Source organism: Sphaerodactylus townsendi, linkage group LG07 (assembly GCF_021028975.2).
Source record: "Sphaerodactylus townsendi isolate TG3544 linkage group LG07, MPM_Stown_v2.3, whole genome shotgun sequence".
NCBI classification, from domain to species: Eukaryota; Metazoa; Chordata; class Lepidosauria; order Squamata; family Sphaerodactylidae; genus Sphaerodactylus; species Sphaerodactylus townsendi.
This window is the reverse complement of record NC_059431.1, coordinates 73,734,011-73,755,039: the sequence shown is the minus strand read 5'-3', so window position 1 is coordinate 73,755,039 and position 21,029 is coordinate 73,734,011. Positions and strand designations below refer to the sequence as shown.

Sequence of the window (21,029 nt, the reverse complement as noted above, 5' to 3'; positions counted from 1 at the left end):
ATTTAATAGATGTCATAATTTTTTTAAAAAGCCAAAAGTTGATATGGGGATTAAACAGAAACCTGAAAAATAATGGGGTGGGTAGTGGGTGGGTGGGAACGGTACATACCCCTACAGGTAACTGCAACCCCGTTTTCATCTTCAGTTTTCTGTTCAGTGCCACACTGGGATTGTATCAAGCTACTCACCTAAGGAGGTGGGATGAAGCTCTCCTCCCTGAAATCATTGGAACAAGGCATGGAGGACCACTTTGCTAACCTCCACCTCTTTCCTTTCTTGCAGGTCCTGTCTAACAGCCTTTTAAGGAATTATTAAGACCTCGTGAAAGGTCTTCTCTCTGTGTGTGCATATATGTATGATGAACTGAGATGGCAGCCAGTTACACCTTTGTACTGAGCAGTGAGTGTGTCACTAAACTTATGGGACAAGTAATCTAAAATTATGGAGGGCAAAGTGACTTAGACACCCTTCTAATTTCAGCTGTATAGAACAGTGTTTCCATCTAAGGTGGCAGGAGTATCTAGACAATTTAAAAAACTTGGCTAAAACTTTCTGCACCTCAGCTGAGAACCCGAGGGTTGACTCTATTTTCCAGGCTTTTAGATGAAGATGGGAAATATCATGATACAGAATGGGACCCCTCCCAAGTAAATTGGACACTCCTGGTCAGGCTGAAGAGAGTAGTGAACCGTATTTGGTGGAGCCAAATTGGTCAGAATCCCCTCTGTGACATCCTCTCATATCTAGTTCACTTCTTTAGTCAAAAGGGGAGATGATGGGAATGTGTAGAAAAAGGCTCCCATCCAAGGAATCTGAAATGCATCCCCAATAAAACCTGTGTCACTTCCTACTATATAAACAAAAAAGGGGCTTTGATATTGCCTTGGATAGCAAATAAGCCCACCCCCCAAAATCCCCAATGCCTGAAAATTGGCAGGATGTAATTGTCTCTGACAGACCAGTCATGATTGGTCATGTATACTCTGCTCATCAGAACTTCCTGCACATTCTGGGTACCAGCAATTTGAATGATGCTTAAAGAAGCCTGATGTCTCATTTATCATGCCTCTGAGGCCTCCAAATTCAGGTGTCTGGAACCTGTATGACCTTGTCTATAAAACACATGGCTCTTAACTCTAGAAAACTGATGTGCAATTTTTTCTCTAGTGATGACCAGGTACCCTGGCCTGAAAACCCCTCACAATGAGCCTCACATCCCATAAGAGAGGCATCTGTGATCAGGATCATGTAATGTTATCAAAGTGGGTCCCTACAAAGATATTACTATTCTGGGACCACAAATAAAGATGAAAACACCATTCCAGAAAAAAGTCGTAAAACAAATGAACAAAGGAGAAACCTCCTATGATCATGATGATATATGAAAGTATCTTGTAAGTCAACAAAAACAAATCAAATGTATTATTTTAGCAACTGTAACAAACCAACAAAACCATCTTAAGCTCAGAACCCCCAACCCTGTTTTTCTATTCCACAAGAAAAAAAAAGCAGTTAAACCACATCAGTGAATCAAGTAGGAGTAGCTTGTCAGTTGCCTCCATCTACAATAGCTTGTGGATCTGAAGCTGAGGCAAGGGGTTATTTACTAATCCAAAGTTTGATTGACTGGGAGGTAGGCAGAAACTCCAGCCCATCACTGTGCTGTGATGGACAGAACCCAAGAATTGTTCATCGGACTGCCACTGATTGTGAAAAAGCCTTAATTTATCCTTAAACCAAGCTGCAAATAGTAAACAATGATGTTCTAGACAGAAGGCCCTTGGGCTTCCTTGACTGAATATGACTGATGTCCTGCCTTTTGCCTGGACGAACTTCTTACTAACATAAGGTTGTTGAGGTAGAAAGGGCCATCAGGCAGAACACTGTTGTGAAGCTGGAAGGTAGGATCTGTTCCCAGTGATAGGGACACCGCTGCTGCTTGCACACAGGTCTCTATCTGAATGGCATGGGTGCAGAAGTTGTGATTCTCAATGTTCTAGCCATCTAGCAATTCTTTTTAATCTGGGAGTTTCATCTGTTGTCTCCAGGAAGAGCATAGGCCTCTTTTATGCTAGATCTTCTACCCCATGCCTTATTTCTATAGATAAGTATGTAGAGCACAACCTACAGGATGAGGAAAGAAACTATAGCTCTGGAGGCAGAGTCCACATTATGATGAACAATACTAATTTGCTGCTTGGAAAACCATACAGACCCAGACTGTAGAACCTTTCTTGTCTTCTGAGTAAGCCAACATCTTTTCCCACAGGAAGAACTAATAGCCAATCATAATGGCCTGAAAAGTAGAGATAACTAGAAAAACAAATCATACTCAGTAGCTTAGCCAGATCTAGCATCTGGTAATGTGTCACATCCTGGGTGAGAGGTGGATATCAAAAACTGACTAGATTAGGGCTTGCATAAGTAATGGAGCAAAACTAAGTTCCAGCACAGTCCCTCCAGCTGTTGTACAAATTCTATCCCCTGGTCTACCCAATTTCTGTCAAATATGAAAAGGTATAAAGAGAAACAGGAAACCCACCTAGTAAGATAAAGGAGTGCTTACTGCATTGTTTTTACAAGGGTAAAGAAGCTTAGGTGCCTTATCTTCTAGGTTCCTCAGATGGAACTAAAGCAGGCATAGTCTCCTGGTATCAGATACTCCAGGTATCTTTCTGAAAGGTGTATACTCTAGGCCAGGGGTAGGGAACCTGTGGCTCTCCAGATGTTCAGGAACTACAATTCCCATCAGCCCCTACCAGCATGGCCAATTCGCCATGCTGACAGAGGCTGATGGGAATTGTAGTTCCTGAACATCTGGAGAGCCGCAGGTTCCCTACCCCTGCTCTAGGCCAAAGATCTTCTGCTTTTTCAGACCTGAGATCTGCCTTTAACTCACCTTTAATCACCGCTCAGAGCCCTTCGGGGATTGGGCGGTATAGGAAAACTAATAAATAATATTAATAATAATAACAAATAATAACTCTCAAGCAGCATGGTACCAGGTGATGCATACACATTTGACAGCAAAGTTTCTGTCAAATGCTTGTGGGTAGATGAGGCTTTGCAACCACCAGAGGGCCCTGATCAATGGGCTAAAGACAAATAGTATAGATAAAAACTGATTTCTATGGGTACCCGGGATCAAAATGTAGAATTGCACATTTTTAAATTTTATTTAAAAAACAAAACAAAATAAGTTATATTGGATAAAATTATCCTGTTAAACTTACACAATGAAAAAAATTATATTTTAAGGTTGCTTTTCAATAGAAATAAATCTGCGAAAGGGCTTCATGTACTGACATTTTAATAGTGTAACTATGGACCAATCAATCTACAAGAACAGAGTTGTAGATATCTTCCAATGCAGAAAGGAAACAAAATGAAACTTTTGAGCTGCTACATATATGTCCAGATTTTTTTCCCGGGGTGGTGGTTGACTATGAAGCATTTCATTAATCAAGCTCTGGAATGAGGATACTTATCCCAATGCTTATAATTTTAAAAAATTGAGACTAGCAAAACCAAAAATATTTTAAGAGATACAAATGTGAAAGGATTTAAACAACTGCACAAAGTCAGCATCGTGTAGTGGATAAGGTGTTGGACTAGGACCTAGGAAACCCAGGTTTAAATCCCCACTTGTGCCGTGGAAGCTTGCTGGGCCAGTCACACATGCTCAATCCCAATCCTGGCTAGTATTTGGATGAGTGACCTCCAAAGAATACCAGGGTTACGACATTGAGGCAGGCAATGGCAAACCAGCTCCAAATGTCTCTTACCTTAAAAACCCTACAGGGCCACCATAAGTCAGTTATGGCTTGACAGCAAACAAACAAAAAGCACAAAGGGTATGGCCAATAATGCTGAACATTCAAACTACCAAAGTGAACTGGGACAATATAAAACATGTTATCAAAAACCTTCATTATGCAAACTATAGACAATATGTATATTGACACACAGTAAGAACAGACGCAATTTATAAAATACTGAAAAGTTTAGGTTATAATTTTCCATTGCTCAATACTCTGACCCTATAAAGCCAATGTTCAAGGTGGTATTATACCTAAAATATTAATTAGCTGTATCTAGAGAATCTCTTTGCAAAAAATCCTTCCTCTAAACAATCAAATGTGCAAGCTGCCATTTAAAGCCTTTTTTTACGATCCTCTGCATAATCTGTTTTATTTTAGAGAACACGCTTTTCTGAACGATAGTTTGTCTTGATTTTAATTGCATTCAAAAAAATTTGGAACTGTCCAATTAAAGTGTGACCCACTTTTATCAATATAGAAACACTAAAAATTAACATTTCCACAAGTGAGTGGTCTACTCACACCAAACAAAATGCATATATACTAAGCATATGAATTCTAAGCTTTATGATAGCTGGATGTGTGTTTGGAGCATTATTTACAAAAGGAAGTTTTTGAGTATCCAGAATACAATAGTCAGCTAAATGCAACCAGCTTCATAGTATAGTGGTGAAAATATGATGGAATCCCAAAATCCCAAAGAGAAATGATGGCCATCAAAATAGCTTTTAGCTAGAGGTATATTTTTAGTAGGCCATGTTAACACATCATGCACATATTAAAATGTAACTGTAGTAACAGATAAGAAAGTTTCAAGAAGTGCAGTACATCATAATTTATTTGGGTACATTTTATTTTTTCATGTGTATTAACATTTTTTAAAAAAATTTCTATCATTTCAGTCTTGTGAGGAGTGCAAAACAAATGGGAAAGGTCAATGGGTAAGTCAAAGGTTATTTGCATCTAACAACCACAGGCTAGGGATTCCTTTATAAGCAGCCCTTTTCCCCCACTATGTGAAGTTTTTGCAATCATGTAGTCAATTCTGACTGATATCCAGCATAAAAAGGTTTCTGGCCCATTTTTAAACTTGGGAAAGGAAAAAAAAAGCCAAACATGGTGGTATAATTAAAATATTCTGTTCATATAAACTGGACAATCAAAATAGTTTTGAATAAGAAAGAAAATGACCATGTACGTGCATATATCCTTCATATGTCAGGACAGAGCGAGTCATTTTGTCAGAAGGCAAGTTTTAAGAGCATTAAAATAAAAACATCCCACATATTTATAACTTTTATATGCTGGGATACAATCCTCCAGGTTCCTCTGCACAGGTGCAGTTGAACTGAATAAAAGCTGCTCTTCCACAACTCCCATTAAGTGTGCCTTGGGTAGCAGAATTCTTCAGGAGACTGTACCTGTAATAAGCTTCAAAGACACAATCTGAAGAATCTCTCTTTGGCTTCCTTGTTCCATTTATGACATTCAGCAAAATCACATTGTTTTGGCAAAGATATGAGACATTTTGGCCTGTTCTGCATAGCACAAAAAGACATTCTGGGGACCTAAAAAACAGTGCCTTGGGAAGGAGTTCCACACAGCTTCCCCCCTGCCCACCAAGACGTCCTCAGAACCCTTATCTAAGCTCATGGTGTCTTTTTTTGAAAACCAAGGTGCACCTTTTTTCCTTGAGGCGCCTGCAAGGCGTTCCCTGCCTGACTGTGTGGAATGCAGAGCTCAGGAGGCATCTTATTTTTCCCGCCTGACTTTTTTGCTCACTGGTCAGTTTCCCCCTCTGCTTGCGCCCAACATTTTGTGTGCTGGTGAAGGGATTCTCCCTGCCTCCATTTGCTGAAGGTTGCCAGAATCGGCAGGATGAGCTGTGTACAACCATGTACTCTTCGGGCTGAAAAGGAACCCAGGATCGGAGCCTGCAGAGCAAACATTCTGGGGCAACCTTCAGCAAATGGAGGCAAGGAGAATCCCTTCACCAGCACACAAAATGTTAGGCTGAGGTGGGGGTGAAACTGACTAGAGAGCGAAACGGCAAGGTGGGAGAAAGCCTTTTTTCCCCTGCGACACCTTTGCTGTCCGGAACCAAATCAGCAGTTGCCTCTTTTTAAGGCATTCCCCAGACATCTTATTTTGGGTGTGTGGTATGAAAAGAAGCAGTGGCCTTTTTTCAAAACATCCCACAGATATGTTTTTTGTGCTGTGTGGAACAGACCACTGTTACTTTTGCTCTCAGCTCAGTGTTAGCAGGCACAGATGTCTGGGCTCAAAATCTGAAAGGCATAGCAGGAAATAACAGCTTTATCAAACAAAAATAAATCTTTATACACTGTGAGAAGAGCAGTGTCACTTTAAAAGAGGTTAGGTGAAACGAGCATTTTACAATGCTACACCTTCCCTTGGCATGCTGAAGAAATCCCTTTTAAGTTCAAACTCTGCTCCCATGATCAGATCTAAATATTGTTGTAGGCCCAAAGAATCCAGAATATATTAGTGAACATTCTTGTAATGGAACTATGAGGCATTAAGTAAACTTGTCCTTCTGTATTATACAAGTTCTTAAGTCAATACCCTTTATTCTCTTCCCATTGTCTCCCTCCAAAGAACCAAAATAAAATGTACACCCCCAATCAGCCAAACCCACAATCAACTAGACCCTTACGTCCCTAATTTTCCATAACTTAACTTTTTTTTTTTTAAGAATCCACTCGGGTGGTCGATTTATTCCCTGTTAAAGTGATGGAATACCATCATGCACCCCTGAGTTTACACTAGGGAGAGAAATTCAGGGTTGAGAACAAACCATCAGACACCTGTGTCTGGAAATCTCAATTTGTTCGATGTGCATGCCACCACATGAAAAGAGACAAGATGAAGAGACCTGGCTTAAAATTTCTTATCTGCAACAGACTCGCTGTGAAGCAAGTTACTGTTTCAAGGTGGTTTCATATGAGATGAGCAGGCCCAGCCAGTCCAACGTGCAACTACTTTCGCATTAGTCTGGCGCTGTTTATTCAAAAGGGATTTTGTGTAGGAAAGTTTCACAGGCTCGCTGCCCTTGTCTGTCACATCTAATGCCGCTCACAGAATCAGTTCCCATAACACCAAACTCTCTTATTCGCTTATTTTGAGAACTCAGTTACAGCTGGAAATGAATGCTATAATAAACAAACAAATAATAGTGCAGGGGTCATATTCAATTGAAATGAACAGCAACTGCATAAAACAATATCTACTGAGTCCTGCTGAAACCGTCTTTGATTTGAAGCAAGGTTAAGACAGAATGATGTTAGTAAAAAGGCTTAAACATCACTTGCTTTCCACACTACCCATTTTAGTATCCCTCTTGACATCCTATATCCAGCAACTGACCCTGTGTTACATAAAAAGAGTTACTAACAGTGTGATCCTAGGCAGAGCTAATCCAATCTAAGTACATTGTTAACGGACTTAGTGGTGGTGGAAAGTGTTATTAAACTGCAGCCAATTTACAAGGCAAGGGTTTTCAAGGCAAGAGACATTCAGTGATGATTTGCCACTGCTTGCCACTGCATAGCGACCCTGGACTTTCTTGGTGGTCTCCCATCAAAGTACTAACTTGAGTCAATCCTGCTTAGCTTTGGTGATCTGATGAAATCAGGCTATCCATGGCCATCCAGAACAGAAAATTATTGGACTTGCACTGGACTAACTCTGCATCAGATTACTCTGTTAGAACTGGATCAGTGGCAACCATTTTAAAAATCTCTGATGCAGGTTACAACCTGGAACTTATTCAGCTGGATCAAATCATATGTTGGGACGTAACATATTTAAGAAGATGGTGACAGTATGCATAATGGATTATGACTGCTGCTAAAGCCATTCACAAGGACCCCTTTACCCAAGTGTTTATAATATCAGCATCCCATCACTTATACATACATATACATACATGCCCATCACATGTCAATGTATTTGCAGTATACATTTTCCCCTTACACCAAAGCCAGGAATATTGACGTATGAATCAGCATGAGTGAAGCAACATCAACTCTTTCCAACTCAAGGTGACTCTCTACTATCAAATGGCTAAACGTGGAGATCTATGTGGTTTTCCTTCAGATGAATGTGTTTAACAGATTTTTTTTGGGGGGTGGGGGGTGGGGGGTGGATCCAGTCACTTTTTCACTTAATCTTATCCTATTCCCTTCAATACTACAGCCCTACATGGGTTTTGTACATACAGGACCCATGATTCTCAGCATAGCCTCTTTGGATTGTCAAAGAGGATGCCTCCTTCCTTTTTCAACTGTAGAAAAGCTGGTTGGATCCAACCCAAGTTGAGTGGTCATGGAAGTTCTGAAAAAATCAAAAGTGTGTTGAACTTATTCACAAAAAATAGAGTACCACATAGATCTGAATTACAAAAAGACTGCAGAAAGTCATCTTCTGGTGAAGAAATAGTTTGAGATGTCACTGTTATGAAACAGTTAGAGAGGTAAAGATAATCTGCTTTTCATTTAGTAAAGAACAACATGGTCCAGCAGCAAACATTGCAAATTCTTCCAAAAAAAGTATGCATTACCTCTCATTTAAGTTATTTTAAAACTTGTACTGAAAAATCAATGACCTTGTCTGTGTGAGTGCGTGTGCATGTATGCTTTCAGCTCACCTCTACTCAGGATTGTGCAAATGACTTTACACAGTATGATGCCAGTACCGCTCTGCACTATACTTTTTTTGTAAATAAAAATAAAAAACCCTAGTCAGAAATAAACTGACAAAAATTTACATTCTTATCTCTTAAAAAAGTAAATAAAATAACATTATTTTAAAATGTGAATTATCTATAAGACATACATTACAGTTACATAGATACATATCAATACAGCACATTCAATCTGCCAAAAAATTAATGATTACAAAGCCAATATGGATTCTGCCATATATATATGTGTGTGTGTGTAAGATGTATGTACAATGATTATAGCATTCATAATTGCACTATACCTACAACCATTTTTAAATTACAAAATGTTTCATGATGAGGGAACCATTAAAAGGCCAAATTTTATTTTTCATTGTAAAGCTGGTTAAGGGTGAATGTCATTTCATTCATATTCACTGAGGACTATCCACCAAGCCTTGCTGTGGACAGCACACATACTCATTTAAATGGAAGTCCCTTGCCATCACAATTCAAACAAAGGGAAGTTACACCATCAGATAAACTTTGGTACTCCAACAATTAGGTGTCCTGACTCCCTTCCTTCACCAAAAACACGGCTGAACGATTTTTAACTTATGTGCTGAAACATGTTCTTTGTTAAGAATTGCAGTTTTGCATTTGACCCATCTACAATTTGACAGCAATCTTATTTTCAGGGTTGCTTTAAAATTATCTTTCAACCCAGTATGCAAACAAACAAACAAAGACGTATGAAGTCATGTCTTTTTCATTTTCTTGTTAAATACCTAGCATTTTCAACATGGTTTATTCAGCTGTTTCAAATCCATTACCAGCTTGGGGGAAGGCTCCTACCTACAGATATTCAAAGAAGGAAGAGGAAGGAAGATTTATTTCCAATTTCATATTTTGCAATTAAAGGTAGCCTCAAGGGAAAAACAACATTGTGCAATCTTATGTCACCTCAGACATAGGAAGAAAACTGAATGTGAATTAATAGACCATTTGCTTGTGTATGTAGCACCAAATAACGTTTTTACTTACACTGCTTTTTTTTGGCTTTGAGAATGGAATGCATTCTTATACAAAGAGGGCACAAAAAAGTTGAAATCTAGCTGCAGATCATTTGGCAGTTGTCTGAATCAGACAGATTCCAATCAGTTAACTTGGCATTTTAATCAGTATCTTACATTTCGAAGTTATCACTTTTATTAACTTTTAAAAAGCCAGATTTGGCAACATGAAATTTTGTAGACAATAAAAATAAAACTGAAATTATGGAGCAAAATCTAGAAGATCTAATTAAAACATTCAAACAAACAAAGACTTCCAAGCTACTGTAGTGTCCATGACATTTTTGTTTGGCATCTGTGATTAGACAATAAGTACAGTTCCAAAAGAAGAAAAACATAATGGCACATAGCAGTTTAAAAAAACCCAACACACCTACCATATTTCATTAATCGGTTTTGTTTCTTAGTCATTTTGTCATTGTGTTCCGTGCATTTTCTGACTTCCCATGGTACAAATAAATGTAAAAATCCATTAACACTGCTACAATTAATGTTCCCATTTAACAACATTCCAAGCCTTCAGTGCAAAGACAGTACCAAGAAGCAGATGTATTCAACATCTTTGCCAAAAATTAAAAAAAGAAATCAGAGTATTAGTAAGTTTGATCCTTCAAAAAGTATTTACTGAAAAATCAGAACAACTGATGGCTTAAATTCTAGTGAAAGCATTTTCCTGACTATTTCACTTTAGAGGAAACACTTCTACCAAGGAATGAAACTTGGGGTAAAGGCTATTGTACCTTAAGGAAAGAAGAATGAGTCAAAGGAGACACCACTTTGATTTTGCTTTGTCAGCAAAATAATAATAATGATGATAATTTTAAAAATCACCCCAAGCCCCTATCCTTTGTGAGTGCATAACTGTGAATTTAAAACACATATGGTCACAAGATTTTGACTAAAAAAAGAGGAAATGTGCTGCAAACGTCGTTCAGCATCTTTTGTTTTTCCTCCATAAAGTTTAAATAAAATCATAATATTTACTATAAACTCTGTGAATGTTCACAGAGCCCAGGCCAGCAATAAATTAGTATTATGCAGATCTTTTTCACAGATAATACAGTCCCTCTTGAATATCTTCAATTGCCCAAAGGGAAAAGGGGGAAAGGAGATCTAAGAGGCACAGTTAGACCAGGTTGTACTCCTTCAGGTTTAACTGTAGGATAGTGTCCTTGACTGCAGCAAAGACGAAGCGGATGTTCTCCGTGTCTGTGGCACATGTGAAATGTGAGTAGATAATTTTTTCACTCTCTGGATTCAGATCCACAAACATCTTCAAGATGAATTCCCGTGCTGCTTGTCCATCCCGCTGAGGTCCTGTTATTTCAGAACAAGAAAGTTTGACATTGATAAACTAATTAAATGCACAGCTATTATCTTTTAAGTACAATGACCTAACAAACAGGAAAAGAACTGGTTTTCCATATTTAAAATAACTTATATTATATATCAGTTGGTGCTATAATCTTGAACCTTTTCTTACCAAGCAAGGCATTAAAAAAATTGGAAGTATTTTCAGAAATTGTTAACAAGTAAGAATTCCTCATCTGTTTGCTGTGATTGGTGAAAATGTTCAAAGCTTCCACTTTTCTATCTTGTTTCATTTTTTTGAACACCTATTAAAGCTGAGTTAAACTTTCATTACTGATCTACAATCTCCTCTATGCATTTGAATCGTGCTTGTGTTGGTCTTCTTCCTGAAACCCAGTTCAAATGAATGGAAGGTGAGCAGTAGTGCTATTTCAGGCAACACGGTGAATTATATAAATATAGTTAAGAACACACAATGAACTATTTAATCAGAAGTTTTGGTATGCAATGGCAAACACGAATATTTTTCTGCTGGTAGATCTAAATGAATCTACAGATATATGCAACTTTGCAGGGTGGCTCTTTCTGTGTTGAAAGAAGTAATGTATAACATTTTACAAAAGAATCTTTCTTACCATCATACTCTGGGAAATAGTCAACTAGATGGGAATACATTATTTTCTCCTCTAAAAGATCTTTTTTATTTAAGAACAGAATGACTGAAGAATTTTGGAACCAGGGGTATGTGATAATTGTCCTAAATAGTGCTTTACTTTCCTCCATTCGATTCTGCAGGAGACAAAAATATAATTAAATGAGAGAATAATGAGTATTCTTTCATGCTCAAAAGGTAAAAAACTATAATCAACATGCAAAAAGAGTGACCTATAAATGAAGCAATTCATCCTAGGTCATGTTCACAAAAATACTATTTAAAACCTTACCATGCTTAAATTCATATCAGATTTGGAGAGTAAGGTGACAAGACAAAGAAGTCTATAAGATGCTCTTTAAAACAGACTTATGAAATTTTTAATTAGATACCAATCCTGAGAATATCAAAAGACTATATAGACCATAAGACAGCAATATTTACACAATTACAGTTTACACAATTGCATCAAAATGTTGACAGCATGAACATATATATCATAAAAATAAATGCTCTAATCTCAGGATATTGAAAAGAACCTCAGTCACAAACGCCTGTGCATCAGGATGTAACATATGACACATATGTGTCCCTTTTAATTATAACACTGAATGGTACACAATGATCATCTAAACCAACCCTAGGTTATCCTTCCACTATCCCCTTTACTACCTTAAATATTAAAGTATACAACAGATGTAGTCAACCTTTTATAATTAAAGGAGCCAATGTATGTGTTGGAGATCTGACAGACCCTTTGGGATTTGGCCCACTAAATTACTTATCTTTGCACTAAGTATTTGTATAACAGCAACGATCTCCAGAACTATTGCCCTGCACTATTTCCAGAACCATAAGTTATGAAATTAGTCCAGAGGGTTCTTCCGCACGATATAGAATGCAACTTGCCAGCAGACATTACTGGCATAGAAGCATATATGCTTTATCCTCAATAGTGTCTATACTAAGTGTCAAGAGACTGGCCCTTTTTTTTTGCTGTCTCTTGTCAATTCAAACAATGGTTCAGATTGCGGCCTTGGCACAAAATCATGGAAGTTTTCCTGTACTCTGAGAATGGAGGTCAAAGTGCTTGTAGCTGCAAAGTATAAGATAAGGGAGATGAGAGGAAATCCAGGTGCTGGTCAGACTATTAGGCCCGGCAGTTTCAAGGCCCCAAGAATCCAAAAGAATACATTCTATCTCATTACTGCCTGAACCCATGAAAGGGAGAAATGGCTACTTAACTGGACCCAATACAGTTGCAGACTATCTGGTCTGATTGACATTATGGGTTTAGTTACCTAGTTACTAAAATACCTGATCAGTCAAGTTACACCACTTGCTACTGGCCAACTATCATCATGTTAACAAGGTTTAATGAACATAAAAGAAAGACCTTTCATTCTAGTTTCACTCTGGTTTACATCTAGCTTTGGAACACCTAATTCTGGGTGGATTATGCTGCTCTCAGTCCTTGTCTTGGACTTTGTAACTCTCAGTCCCATCCAAAGCCCTTGGCAGTGGGATGTGGTGCCACTATTATGTCATCCCATTACTTCCAATAGGAGCAAAAAACTGCAAAACAAAACAAAACACCCTGCCACCATAAAACAATGCATAGGGTTTACAGGACTATTCAGGGACTGGGGCACCCCGCTCCCAGTCTTAAACCACAAATGGGAGTCAACTCATGTTGGCTCCACCCATAGGAATTCCTTGTCTCATCCTCTCACACACTGGCATCCAACTGGGATGCCAGCACAGCTCCACTGTGGCCCTGACTTCCAGGTTTTGTGGCAGCAGGGTTGAGGGTCAAGTGGCCAGCACATCTTCCTCCTCCACTACGTTAGGGCAAGCATGCCGACGTAAGGTTGTGCTGCTCCCTCAAGCCAGATGGGGCTAATGGATTCAGTGCAACTGGGTAACATCTGGATAGATGTTGAAAATGTGATTGGCTTAGTTATTTAGCTTTATTATTTTATCCTCAACATTAACCCTTCTTTTAATATATATTCCTGCACAATTTTTTAAAAATAAATGACTTCCATTATATTTTTTGGTATTCTTATGACCACTCTGACCACTGGAAGATGAGGATCGAGGATCTGGTGATTCAGGTAGGCCTTGACTGCCACATTGTCCATCCGGATCAATACATGTGCTCCCTGGAGTTTGGATTGGAAATGTAGTAATGCCAAGCAAAAGATCCTGAGTTCCAGTAGATTGATCTGCATTCTGGTTTCCTCAGGAGACCATAACCCTTGAGTGTGGCTGTTCTCCAGTGTCGCTCCCCATCCGGAGAGGCTGGCATCCATGAACATTTGTCAGATGGAGCTTATCCAGAAGTGGTTGCCTTGCAACAAGTGGACTGGGTTGGACCAGCACAACAGGCTGGATTGGATCTCCCTTGGGACCGTAAGTAATTGGTGAGACTTGTGTGTGATCTGAAGTTGATAGGGGCGCAGAATTCTGAAGAATTCTGGAGTGGAATCGACCCCTCTGAATAGGCCACCATGAGACCCATCAGACTGGCCAAGGCTAACAGAGAGCATCTGGAGTTGGATAGGATTGACCTGATCTTGTTTCTCAGCAGAGTTTGTTTCTCTGTGGGGATGGTCAGTTTGTGTGCCCTCGTATCTATGTGGAGGCCTAAGTGTTTCAGGGCTTTGGGCAGGTTCTAGGGAGCTCTTTTTGAGATTAACAATGAACACATGGGCCTCTACTGTCTGTATGGTTAGTGAGCAATCCCTCTGGGCCTAACTTGAGGAATCTGATGAGGATATTGTCTAAATATGGGTGAAGATGAATCCCCTGTTCTCTGAGGCGCACAATCAGGTTTATTAACACCTTTGAAAATGCTTGTGGCGCCGTGGCCCCCATCTCCTTAGCAAAGAATGGGGGATGGGGCTGAGGGTCCATAACTTTGGACCCCCTAAACCAAACTGCACCAAACTTGGGAGGTCCCATCAGGACAGTTTCCAGATGATACCCTGGAATTTTGGTGCCAGTACATCCAAAAATGCACCCCCTGCAGGAACATCCCAGAAATTTGCCCAATAATCTTTGTTCTGCATTGAGTTTTCTGTATTGCTGTCAATGGGGATTGCAGGATGGGGGGCAGCACATTTCTGAAGGCACAGTCTCAAAACTTTCAGGATCTCATCAGGAGACTGCCCTGATGATGCCCCCCAGGTTTGGTGCAGTTTGGTTCAGGGGGGCCAAAGTTATGAACCCTCAAAATTGTACCCCCCATCTCCTATTAGCTCCCACTGGAAACAATGGGGAATGGGGCACCCCCTTTGGGAGTCCATAACTTTGGACTCCTTGAACCAAACCTCACCAAACCTGAGGGGTAGCATAAGGACAGTCTCCTGATGTTACGCTGAAATTTTGGTGCTGATATGTCTAAAAATGCACCCCCTGCAGGCACCAATGTCCTGGTGCAAAAAAAATTTGGTCGTGGTGGAGTGGCCACCCATGGGGGTGGGGCATTCAACTCAGGTTTTGCCCAGGGCTACAGTTTGCCTCATTACGCCCCTACTACATTTAAAAAGATTTTTTTAAGCTTTCAAATCTTTATTTATCTGACATGATTAACTAAAGTATTTAAAGCTCAATTTTCCACAAAAAACGTTCACAGCAGCTAATTGTGACCAGCACAGGCAGCCAGTACAAATGCTGTTCAATCCTTCCCAGCTTCAAGAGCTGTTCAATCCTTCCCAGCTCCAAGAGTTCTTGCTTCTTTCAGAGGGTTTTCTTTCTCCCATCTTCAGATTTTTTATCACAAACTAGGACTGGCAGCAGTCAAAATGGCACAGGCTTTTCTTTAAGTCATAAAAAAGTTGCTTTAAAAAAATATCTATGGATAGGGGCCTAAATTAGTTTTCTAATATATATAATAGAACAGTTGGAAATGTGTAACATTTTGAAACACAACTGAAATCCTTATGCATAGTTTAAAGCCAATTGGCCAACTTTTTTTCAAAGAAGAACATGAAAAGTTATCTCAGTGTTATTACTTTTATGAGTTTATTATGCTATGAAACAAAATTTCACAATTTTATTCATTCTATAAGATATCTGTGTAGCTAGCATTAAACTTGATTTTCATAGATAAAGAATACCTTTACACCAGTGGTACTAGCTTTGCATCTCATGGACAGCCACATTCACAATTACTGTCAACAAAAAGAACCATATTTACTTTCAACCTTGGCATGAACCTATACCTTAAGAAGATCTACAGCTTATCTGTTCTCCCAGCAGCTGCTGTTTCAAGGTAGGAACCAACTACCAATAACTGGACAAGAACCTTATCTACTTTCCTGAAAAATGGGAAATGTGCCACACTGGGGTACAGTGTTCAGAGAAGCCACTGAGTATTATTGCTTTCTATACTTCAATCGGTATCTCTGTTGCAATGAGCAACATACTTGTCAAAGGTCAAGTCTTTACACATAAGTGAGAGGTAAATTGTAAAGTAAACCCTGTGGAGTTGCCATAAGTTAACTGTCACTTGACAGCACTTTCTACCACCAGAAACAGAGAGTTACTTGGTCAAACTTGGGGGAAAAAAACTTTTTTTAAAAAAAAGCAATCTACATTACCAATTCTGTTAATCTGCTCTACAACTATTAAAGATATAAGAATACAATTTTCAGAAGAAAACTACTTATTAGTCATAACTAAGGGCCACGACATTTCCATCTAGAGTATTTATTTATTTATTATATTTATATGCCTGCCTTTCTCCTGCATCTCCTAGAAGATTTTCATACCTTTTGACATTCAAATTAATTGTATAAATTAAATACGTCTGTTTTTGTCTGCTATTTGCTCTTAACAAATAGGGATAGTTTAAACAAGACTATTTTGATAGCAGGTTTTTAAAAAATGCTTTGGACATATAAGTTTCACCAGCCACAGCTGAGAAATATTGGGCCTGATGAAGCATCCATTCCAGGGTCAAAAGGCAGAGTAAAACAGTTTGCATCAAACAGCAACCTAACAGCAGGCTAGATATCCTTGGAGATCCTTAGGGAATAATGAAAACAAGCAACCAGTAAACATAAGAGATTGCAGTAACCAAGCTATAGTTATAAGTTATAGGTATATCGTTATAAGTATAGTTATAAGTTGCTTTTATTCCTGATGCTGGCTTAGCTGAAAGAAGAGGTATGGCTAAGGAGAAGTCTTCCCAGATGTGTATTCTTTCTGCAACTTAGGAAGAGGCCAAGTTGTATTCCCAGAATGACTCTTCTCTTTTAACTCATCAGCTCCTTAGAGAAATACTTTGGACTTCTCCCAGACTGCTTAACTGTAAAACACAGTCTAATATTTTAAATGAAATGTTTTAAAAATATATGCCATAACATCATGACAATGGATAACATTCATCATATGCATCCATAATATCCCAAACATTTTGGGAAAAATATTGGAGAAACAATTCTTATGTATATCTTAGGGGTCTTGGCTGAAAGCGAAATGTTCTGGGTAGGATTTTTACAGCCCAAACCAGATTTGTGTGTGTGTGTGTGTGTGTTTGTGTGTGTGAATGTGCTTAAGGTGTGCTGCTGAGTGGGTGCTGTTGCATCCCCCCACCCTTGCTGTGTTAGGGGCATCCCCACTGACTGCCCCTCAGCTCCACAGTGGGCAAACTAATGGTCTGGACTGCCGCAGAGTTGCACTGGCATCCAGAATAGATGCCAAGGTGGGGGGAGGAGAGGGCCAGGGCATTCCTTGGGGTGGAACCAATGTTAGTCAGCTTCTACCCCAGGTTTACAGCCAGTTGTGCAACGGCCCTGGTGCTGGCTTTACTCTACCTAGTTCATTGGGCCCCATGAAGAGCTTCCCAGTGGCAAGGAGGGTTTTTGTTTTTTACTCCCTCCCTGCACCTCCATAAAGCTTGCTGGTTTGCGTTTTAGTCCCTCCCTGTGCCTCCAGAGGCCACCTCCAGTAGTTTTCCTGGGATCTGAATTGTTCTCTTAGTTCTAATGAAAAAAGTCCTTTATAAAATACTAGTTCCTCAACTGCAGGTATCTGAAGTTGAAGAATCCCATATTCAAGAAGCAGTCTACTTTTGGCTGCAAAAATGCAAACTACTAAACTTTGGAAAAACAATGTACCGTATATACTTGTGTATAAGTCGACCCGCATATAAGTCGAGGTACCTAATTTTACCACAAAAACTGCGAAAACTTACTGACTCGCGTATAAGTCGAGGGTGTGAAATGCAGCAGCTACTGGAAAATTTCAAAAATAAAAATAGATACCTATAAAATTACATTAATTGAGGCATCAGTAGGTTAAATGTTTCTGTCAGGGGAGGAATGTTTATGTTAGCAGTACCAACATTTCAGAGTATCTTTAGGAGACCCTCCTGATGATACCACCCAGGTTTGGTGAAGTTTGGTTCAGGGTAGCCCCATCTACTATTAGCTTCCATTGGAAACAATGGGGGATGGGAGCACCCCCTTTGGGGTTCCATAACTTTGGACCCCCTGAGCCAACCTTCACCAAACCTGGGTGGTCTCAGCAAGAGATTATCCTGATGATACCATCCAGGTTTAGTGAAGTTTGGTTCAAGGGGTCCAAAGTTATGGACCCTCAAAATGTAGCCCCATCTACTATTAGCTCCCATTGAACACAATGGGGGATGGGGGCATCCCCTTTAGGGGTCCATAACTTTGGACCCCTTGAGCCAACCTTCACAAAACCTGGGTGGTGTCAGCAGGAGACTATACTGATGATGCCACCTAGGTTTAGTGAAGTTTGATTCAGGGGGTCTAAAGATATGGAACCTCAAAATGTAGCCACATCTACTATTAGCTCCCATTGGAAATAATGTGGGAAGGGGCACTCCTTTTGTGGGTCCATAACTTTGGACCCATTGAACCACACTTTACCAAACTTGGCTGGTATCATCAGGAGCGTCACCTGGTGATACCCTGAAATTTTGGTGCCGCTAGCCTAAAAACTGCACCCCCTAGAGGCCGGCAAAATAAAAACCCTAAAATATTTTTTTAAATACACCTGACTCGTGTATAAGTCGAAGGGGGCTTTTTCAGCACAAAAAATGTGCTGAAAAATTCGACTTATACATGAGTATATACGGTACATCTGCCATATGACTTGGTATGATATGATATGAACATGTTTTCATTAATTGACAAAATAACTACACAAATTAAAGTTGCACAATGATGCAATATAAATAGTACATTATATGAAAGACCATTATTGCTATATTTTTCTGACCTGCTGAAATCCTTAATCTCATTCTATATTGAATTGTAGTTTGACTACTGAATGTGATTAGAAATGTAATTTATCTTTTCTGAAACTATACTGAAGGATGTTATAATTTTTAAAAATAGGGTAAAATTAATTTTAAAATTTTAAAACATGTCATGTTTAGCAAAAAAAAATGTAGAATGGTTTTTATTATGTTGTAGTTCATATGTTCTATGAGAAATATAGGCATATATGAAATACAGAAACTTTATAATGAAGAGTTATAATTGTATTAAATGAGTTTGCTTACAATCTTTATCCTTTTATGAATTCAATAGACTTTCAGTTAGGCACTAGCGACAGCTCATTTCAAGTCCAGTAGTGCCTTACAGACTAACAATATTTTGGAGTACAGGCTTTTGAGAATCCCCTTAATAGAGACCCTGGAATGGATTTCAAAATCCCCCAGAGCCCCCTGGAAACTATCAGGATCTATTAGTCGCTGAATGCATTAAAATGCATTAAAATGGTCCCTATCCCCTGCAAGCTTAACCATGCCACCAAGCTAGGTGAACAATCCTTTTAACTTGTTCTTGGCACCCAACACAAGCTACACTCAATCAAAATGATCTCTACTGTTCTACGGATGGAGAAGACTCACATAAGGGAATAGTTATTCCACTTCATTGCCTTCCTCCACCTGATTAGGAACTCTTTCCTCTTTCTTGAAATTACTTCATCATTTGTCTTCTGGTCCCTTTCCTCACTTATTGCTTCTTCCCCTGTTGATTTTTTGGGGACTAGTCATGTGGACAGAACATCATTTAGAATAAATTAAATTGCATGTTTGGCTAAAGGTAGCATAACTATACACTAGGACTGGGCAAATGTGAATGATCATTACTGGACTGTCACATGTAAACTGCTATGGTATTATTGCAATTGAATAGTTCAGTCTCACTGTACTGTACTTTGTGCCTCTCTTTCCACTGTATATCTTAGATAGGATAATAGTTACTTGCAGTTAAGTACCTGAATCCAGAGGTGGGATCTAACCAGTTCTCACCACTTCTCTAGAAGTGGTTACTAATTTTTTTCTGAGTGCCGAGAAGGGGTTACTACAGCAACCTCCCTGACCAATAGGGACTGGAGGTGCGTGTGTGCGGCGGTGCCACTGTTTGAATCCCACCACCGTCGGAACCTGTTATTAAAATTTTTGTATCCCACCACTGCCTGAATCCCTTCCACCTTTTCCCCTTCAAAAATGTATTATGCCAAATTGGGATCTATGCATACAACAGACACAAAAGATCCCTTTTGCCCTAGGACTCATCTTTTAGTCCTCCATGTGAAGGACACTCCACACACAACAGGCCTAACACATAGACATATTTAGATCACAAGTTTCTCATACAGCAGAAAAGTTTCAAAAATAGCTGGAAGCTTCAAGGACCTCACAGCAATCTGGCTTGAGGTGAGCTAGGAAATATTGTATCATCAGTTGTCAACAGTTGGTACTGCAGTAATTAAATGATAAATAAATGTAAGAATTTGCTCTAATTTGTGATTATGTAAATTTCATTTCATTTTGTATTAATTCTTTTAGAGAACTTCAAACCAGAATAAATCCCAGCATCACTTTGGATACTATCTATAGAAACTATGGTTTTACAGTTATCTACTAAGCATAAGCATAAGCATTTGTTGTCATTGTGCATGCACAACGAAATTTACAGCAGCATTCCTCGATGCACACAATTTCAGACTCATACGCCATCCTCACTTTCCCCTTCCTCCACCCATCCCTAAACAGCCCCAAACACATCAACACAAAGCCGTGGAGTTTAGCATAGCCACAGCTCTAGAGTAGAAGCTGTCTCTAAGCCTCTTTGTCCTAGTTTTGATACACCTGTATCGTCTGCCGGATGGTAACAGTTCAAAAAGAGAGTGTGCTGGATGAGATGGGTCTCTCAGAATATTTTTGGGCTTTCTTTAGGCTTCGGGAATTATAGAGTTCTTCCAAGGAGGGGAGAGGGCAGCCGATAATCCTCTGTGCAGTAGTGATCACCCTTTGGAGCGCCTTCCTATCTGCCACTGTGCAACTGGAGAACCATACACAGATGCAGTAGGTTAAGACACTCTCTATAGAACAGCGGTAAAAGGACACCAGGAGTTTTCCATTCAGTTGTTGTTTCCTTAAAAGTCTCAGATAGTACAGTCTTTGCTGGGCCTTCTTAACCACCGCGGCAGTC

General features: G+C 39.3%; 1 protein-coding gene across 1 annotated transcript in view; it reads right to left on the bottom strand.

Moving 5' to 3' along the window:
- Nucleotides 1–4,656: 4,656 nt before the first annotated feature.
- LOC125436770 (guanine nucleotide-binding protein G(q) subunit alpha) overlaps nt 4,657–21,029 on the bottom strand; it is a 114,178-nt gene continuing 97,805 nt past the window's right edge. The window contains exons 6-7 of the mRNA XM_048504046.1: nt 11,525–11,678; nt 4,657–10,895 (exon numbers count right to left, since the gene is read on the bottom strand). Of these exons, the coding sequence (XP_048360003.1) occupies nt 10,705–10,895; nt 11,525–11,678 (345 nt within the window). The 3' untranslated portion in view covers nt 4,657–10,704. The remainder of the gene's footprint in view (nt 10,896–11,524; nt 11,679–21,029) is intronic.